At 34.7% G+C, this 7,464-nt stretch overlaps 1 protein-coding gene across 1 annotated transcript; it reads left to right on the top strand.

Moving 5' to 3' along the window:
- Positions 672 to 7,232, top strand: LOC109344624 (kinesin-like protein KIN-14I; the record flags this gene model as incomplete). Its single annotated transcript, XM_019583382.1, has 18 exons — positions 672 to 854; positions 1,074 to 1,217; positions 1,392 to 1,649; positions 1,745 to 1,816; positions 2,031 to 2,099; positions 2,268 to 2,345; positions 2,464 to 2,610; positions 2,696 to 2,777; positions 2,864 to 2,959; positions 3,055 to 3,231; positions 3,434 to 3,540; positions 3,632 to 3,810; positions 3,925 to 4,086; positions 4,311 to 4,743; positions 5,132 to 5,284; positions 5,934 to 6,421; positions 6,906 to 7,030; positions 7,113 to 7,232. Coding segments are annotated over 17 exons (2,946 nt in total), but the record flags the coding sequence as incomplete, so codon positions are not given.

Genomic DNA, 7,464 nt, shown 5'->3' with positions numbered 1-7,464 from the left:
GAATTATTTTGTGAGTAAAAACATATTTTTGACATCGATGCGGTTGCGTTGTGACCTATTGCGATCGCATCACTGTGATTCGGTATCATAATGTGTTGTGGCCGTCACCGCAATCGCAATATTGCAGCCGCATCATGTAATGTGATCCGCAATTTAAAACACTGAATGCATCATTTGACTTTTTATTTTTACTCTCAAAATATTATTATGAAATCAATTAATGTGTTAGAAATTTTGTAATGCATAGCAAATGCTGTTTTGTTTTCTTTTGCTGGCCAAGAATGTTGTTTCAAGTTTCAACCAATTAAATGACATTGGTTTTGTTTAAAGTTGTGTTTTTTTTTTGTTTTGTTTCATGAGCATGTAAATGTTTTATGAAAAATAAATTTAGACAACTCTATAACAAGACATTTTTACATTATGTTATAAAATTAAGTAATTGTTAAGAAAGTTGTCAGAATTTGTTGTATAGATAAAAGTGTTTTATGATTGGTCAAATTATTATTCAATCAATAACCATAATGTGTATGGAATACAGAATGTATCATTAGAAGTCTTTGTAATATTATGGTACAAATGTGATAAATGATGTACTTAATGATATTTCGGTTGTGACTGCATGAATGAACCAATATCAAAGTTCCAAGGTAGAATAATAACAGAGATTGTAATTGTCTGATATTGCAGCCTTGAGAAGGTATGAAGCAGCTGGTTGGCTGAGAAAGACAGTTGGAGTTGTTGGAGGGAAAGACTTGCCTGCAGAACCTTCCGAAGAAGATTTCCGGCTCGGATTGCGCAGCGGGATTATCCTCTGCAATGTTCTTAATAAAGTTCAACCAGGGGCAGTGTCCAAGGTATGTTCCTTTAATGAAGCCTACCCCTACTGCTATGCTTTTTTTAGCATTATGTATGTTTCCCCTTCAGAAATTCTAACATGCTCCAACGAAATTTCTAGCATCCTCGCGAAATTTCAATCCGTGTGCTCGAGAATTAATTGTTGCTCCATGAGCACTCTTCAATTTGTCTTGTTAATCATTACTCTTATGTGACAATTGTTGCGCCGATGTTGTTAGGTAGTTGAAGCTCCGAATGATTCTGTTCTTATTCCTGATGGAGCAGCATTGTCTGCATATCAATACTTCGAAAATGTACGAAACTTTCTTGTAGCTTTGGAGGAAGTAGGGCTTCCAACCTTTGAAGCTTCTGATTTGGAACAGGTACTAATTAATCAAATTCGGAATCTTTATGTTTAATACTTTGATAGAGTTGTTGGATTGAAACCAATGCTATTATAATCACATAAAATTATGCTATAGAAACACATCTATTTACATTTGCTGTGACTTGTAACTGATATTTTGCAAGCATTTTTTTACATGATGTATTTACAGGGAGGAAAATCTTCAAGGGTAGTGAATTGTGTTCTAGCACTTAAGTCCTATGCTGAATGGAAGCAAGGCGGAAAACTCGGAACATGGAAATATGGTGGCATTGGGAGTTCAAAACCACCTACCTCTGGGAAACAACTTATGAGGAAAAACTCAGAACCATTCATGAAGTCTTTATGGACTCCTACACCATCGGTAGACAGAGATGCTATGAGTGATCACTCTTCATACAGCGATTCCGGGCTTGAGCACAATGAAGGGGTTCGGATAGAGCTTTATAGTTTGTTTTCGACTTTTTATCTAGATCGTGAGAATCTTCTTCTCATCAGCCTAAGCTTATTGGTTTTTATCTGCAGGGTTCCTTTCCTTTCTTACATTCATTAGTTCGCGAATATTTGTGCGACAAGAGGCCAGAAGAAATTCCCACTGTAAGGGTTATTGCTTCTTTACTAGATAAACGCAGTTGTATGTAATACAATAAATTCGGACAATTTCCCCAACAACTTTACATTTTATAAAGCAAAGTAAAAGTACTATGTGTTACAAGAATCGAAGTTATCGAAAATTCGGGGTAGTTCCTTTTTCTTTGGTTTTATACCTCCGCAGTTCTCCTTATAGATATAACCTCTTTTGCCATGACAGGTTGTGGAGTCCCTGCTAGGCAAAGTAATGGAGGAGTTTGAGCGTCGTATGCAAATCCAACACGAAACTGTATGCATCTTTCTCTTTTATTCATGTTCAATTTCATACCTGGTGACACAGTTCTGAAAGGAAACTTCATATTTCTTATCGGAAGTTTCACTCGCACACACAAACTAACACACTTGACCCGGCGCATGAATCTTACTGAACTTATTGTTAAAATTTTCATACTTGCAGCTTAAAATAACTCAAGATGAAAAGCCACCTTCGGAACTAGAATGTTCGATCTCAAAAGCTACTTCTGTTGATGAAGAGGTAAAACTCAGATTCCACATATACATATCTATCGAGTGCAACCGAATATGCAAAGAGTGGCTATTATTATGATCTCAACTTCCTGTGATTAACTTTTTTGTCTGTAAATTATATTAAGATGGAAGAAAAGGAAGATGCACAGGACCTACAGGTTAAAGAGGAGTTAGAAGAGGAATCTTATGATACGAAGAATGACCACGACGAATCGAGTAGCCAGAATTTGAAGAAGCAAGAATTAGTCCAACAACAAAATAGAAGCATTCAGGTAACTTGGTAATACATAATGTAATTTGATGTTGACATTGTTCATAAACTGATTAAGTAACAAATTTAATATTGGTATCTTTTAGGAATTGAAAACTATAGTCTATGAAACAAAATCCGGAATGGAATTTCTGCAAAAGAAATACCAGGAGGAGATCATCTATCTAAGTATGTAGACTCAAAAATCAAATCCCTCAATTTTTTATAGGAATATCAATTATATATCTAATTACTAGCTAGTTAACCTTTTTCAGGTAAGCACTTGCATAGCCTAGCTTCGGCTGCATCCGGATATCATAAAGTTCTCGAAGAAAACCGCAAGTTATACAATCAAGTGCAGGACCTGAAAGGTAATTGAAGTGATCGAGATTCTGTCTATAATTTTACTCTTTGGATTTTCATGTTCTAAGTGAGAATGAATGGCCTATTTTTTTCATGTTTATAGGAAATATTCGGGTGTACTGTCGAGTTCGGCCCTTCTTAGGTGGCCAACCAAGCCATTATAGCTCTGTCAGTAATGTGGAGGAGGGAAATATCTCAATCTTAACACCTTCCAAATATGGCAAAGAAGGGAAGAAGATATTTAATTTCAATAGAGCATTCGGTCCTTCTGCAACCCAAGGTTGGTCTTAGGAGAAAATATTATATGGTATTGAAATATAATGAATGCATGTTCTAAGAAATATCTATCAATTGTTTTTATACAAAGTTATGTAAGTTTTAAGTCACTAACTTAAAATCAATGGTGAATATCCTTATTGGAGTATGCATTTATTGTCACTCATTATGTTTTCATTGTTAATGATCTTTATGGTTGCTTGCAGCGGAAGTTTTCTCCGATATGCAGCCTCTGATTCGTTCTGTTCTAGACGGGTACAATGTTTGTATATTTGCCTATGGTCAAACAGGATCCGGAAAAACACACACTATGGTAAGACATTTGGACAACATTGTTGGCTTCACTATGTTTCCGCCCAATGACTTGTGTGAATTGTAATAAATGTATCGTTGTGTTGGTGCAGTCTGGACCGGACGAACTTACTGATGAAACAATAGGTGTCAACTACCGTGCGTTGGGAGATCTTTTCCTTCTCTCGGAACAAAGGAAAGACACCATTTGCTACGATATCAATGTCCAGATGCTCGAGATTTACAATGAGCAAGTCCGAGACTTATTAACTACAGATGGTGCCATCAAAAGATATCCTTCTCTATACTAACTTGCTAATAATTTTTCTAATGTGCTGAATCAGTGTATGTCATTTTCAATTAGTTATTCTCTTGTTCCTCTATGTTATCCTTAATGCCTGCATACATTAGAAATTCGCAACAGTTCCCATAATGGCATTAACGTGCCGGACGCAAACCTTGTTCCTGTTTCATCAACTTCAGATGTCATAAATTTGATGAACTTGGGACATAAGAATCGGGCCGTTGGTTCTACTGCCATGAATGATCGCAGTAGTCGTTCTCACAGGTAATTAGAAGATCTCGACCCATTGCGATCGAATATGTTTATGAATAACAAATTCAGCCAACTTTCGTACTCCTAGTACTTGTAGTATGCATTACAAAAATCAAAGTTGTCTAAAAAGTTGCGCAGATTTGTTGTACAAACAATAGTCTCTTTCGCAATCATGTACGTTTCTGATCACAATCTTAACTTGCTGCTAACTTGTAATGGCATATATATAATTGCAGCTGCCTAACAGTTCATGTTCAAGGAAGATACCTGACATCGGGAAGTACAATTCGCGGTAGTATGCATCTCGTGGACCTGGCCGGAAGTGAGAGGGCTGATAAATCCGAGGCCACAGGGGATAGACTTAAGGAAGCTCAACATATAAACAAGTCACTTTCTGCCTTAGGAGATGTAATTGCTTCCCTTGCCTCAAAGAATGCACATGTTCCATACAGAAACAGTAAACTTACTCAGCTGCTTCAGGATTCTCTTGGAGGGCAAGCTAAGACACTCATGTTTGTTCATATTAGTCCTGAGCCTGAAGCTCTTGGAGAAACACTTAGTACATTGAAGTTCGCAGAACGAGTTTCGACTATCGAACTTGGTGCTGCTAGAGTTAACAAAGATGCTAGTAGTACTAGTAATTCAGATGTGAAAGAGCTTAAAGAACAGGTTCTTACTTTTTCTTTCTTCTGAGAGATACACACATCCCGTGTTTCAAATTGCGGACAACATCATGTGATGCAGCCACAATACTGCGGTTGCGGTGACTGTTGTAACCGCATCACACTGCAATTACCATGTGACACGAATCACAATAATGCGACCGCATTTGGGCCACATCAGGTCACAACGCAACCGCATCGGGCCGCATCATACCACATCGATATCAAAAATATTTTTTTACTCACAAAATAATTCACACTGCAACAGCCACAATCCGCATCGCAACTGCCGCAGTAACCACAACTGCAATTTAACACTGTCGACGACATTATTGTATGTTGTATCTTCAAAATAGAGAATTTTGAGTGTTTTTTTGTATGATCTTATTTGCTAGATTGCAAGTCTAAAGGGAGCATTGGCTAGGAAGGAAGGAGAACAAGTACGTGCAAATAGTAACAACCATGAAGCACCAAAGTTGAAATCTTGTGGTTCTTCTCCTATAAGATTTGGAATCCAAAAGCCAAGAGATGATTCAAGTAGCTTAGAGGTAACTTGTTATTAAACTTAAAGAAATTAACTTAGTCATTTGAAGCATGCAAGAACACATCATTTATATTCAAACCCCTCAAACACTTGCATACTTTTGTTGCTAAATTTAACAGAAATTATATCTTTTCATTTTTTTAGTCACTTATTGTTGAGATTGTTGAAATATATTAAATTGCGACATTGTTTAGTATTAGAATGAAAGAAAACGCCGAGACTATACATTAGGCTTAATTTCTTTCTTATAATTTGCACTAATTAGAAACACTTTATCTCTTGCTCTTTATTTGATTGTTTATGTCTAATGTTGCACAACGATCTTTTTTGCTGCATCAACCTCTTAACCATCGAATTATGATAAGATACATGCCTATGAATTATAAATCATTGAGTTGTTAAATTCCGTCATTCATTTTTGGATGAACGATTATAATCTTTGATGAAGTTAGCCTCAATAACATTTACATTAAGTCTTTATACTTTGATCGTTTAAATACCTACATGCAAAAGACATTACCACCCGTACGAATGCACGAGTATCCTGCTAGTTATTCTCTGAAGACGATTCGTCACATGTGATCCTTATTTATTTTTCCTTAAAAATGATGTTGGCATGTTTGTTTAACATTGAATTCAACAATGATTTGTAGGGTCAGAAAAAGGCAGCATCAAAGCTGAAAAGAAGAAGCTTAGACATCCATGACATGTATAGAAACTCACCTCAATGGCCACATGGTGCAAATTATGGAACAAATACAAAAGATGATGATAAAGAATCATCAACTTCTAGTGATTGGAATGATAAGATTATGATGAAAAGAAATGATAGTTTAACAAGTGATGATAGCTTAGTTGGACAATGGGAATCAGAAACTAAACAATATTCTCCATTATTAAGTCCTAGTTCACTTTCAGAGACTTCAAAAATGTGCATTGAAACTTCTTCATTGCATGGTTCTGATATGAATATTAGTGATGAATGTGATGAACTTGAGATTGCAACTAGTGAATCTTCAGAATCTGAATTGAATTGGTTATCACCACATATACCTAAACCAACTACTATTTCAAATGGATTACCCTCTAAATCAAAGAAATCAACAACTCAACCCAAAGTATTAAGAATACCAGAACCAAGGTAATTATATTAACCCTCCTAAGTAGTTTAATTTGTTCATATTATTTCTATAATAGTGTGTGTGCTATACTTGGAAAATTGGATTTTCTATAATGTTAACTTGTTTGTGATGTGAATTAGTAAGAATGTTATTAATGATTTTAGTTTAAAGTTCATTATTATCTTAAGAAGGAGTAGAGAAAATGCCTCGAGCAAATATTCCAGTACTCGACTCTACGGCTATATTGTTTAATCATGGTTATATGGATATATGCATACTTCTTTTATTAATTGAATATTTGATATATATGAAAATATTTTTAATATTTGATATATTAACAATAGGATTACTTATGTGAAATAAATTTTATTAATAGGTCTAATTTTTTTCCATGTTTGTTTTTATTTTGTTTAATATTAATTTGAGTGTCTTACCAAAAATTAATGTTGCTTGTGCTCTTCTGAATATATTAACATTTTCTTATTTTTCTAATTTTGTAAATAGGACTATGATCCCATCATTAATTCCTACACCAGCAAGGAAATATTCAACAGTAGTTAGTCAACCCAGAAAGTTGCCAGGGCCTATTGATGTAAAGAGAAAAAGTGGAAATGCCAAGTGAGAAAGTTGTTGTAAGCTTTAAAACACGATGTTTTTTGTACTACTAATGATATCTTACGATAAGTATAGATTCCATAAATCCATCATGTCATTCTCTTTCTTTGTTTTGCTACATAGCCCTTAACATTTTATCATATTGATAATGTTGTGGGCTGGGAGATAGAGTCTTTCTTCTATTAATATTTTTTTAATTTTGAAGTTGGGTAATAAAATATTTGCTCGATTCATGTATTTAATGTGATACTCTATGTAGCATTACATTATGTAAGTTTATACACAGAAGTATATTCTAAAAATAGTGTGAAAGCGGGGGATGAATTTAAAACAAAATATAAATTGCCATGTAATATATATATATATGTATATGTATATGTATGTGTATATGTATATGTATATGTATATGTATATGTATATGTATATGTATATGTATATGTATATGTAT

The sequence above is a fragment of the Lupinus angustifolius genome, chromosome LG04, assembly GCF_001865875.1.
Source record: "Lupinus angustifolius cultivar Tanjil chromosome LG04, LupAngTanjil_v1.0, whole genome shotgun sequence".
NCBI classification, from domain to species: Eukaryota; Viridiplantae; Streptophyta; class Magnoliopsida; order Fabales; family Fabaceae; genus Lupinus; species Lupinus angustifolius.
Note: the sequence above shows the minus strand (reverse complement) of the source record. Positions and strands in the feature narration are given on the sequence as shown.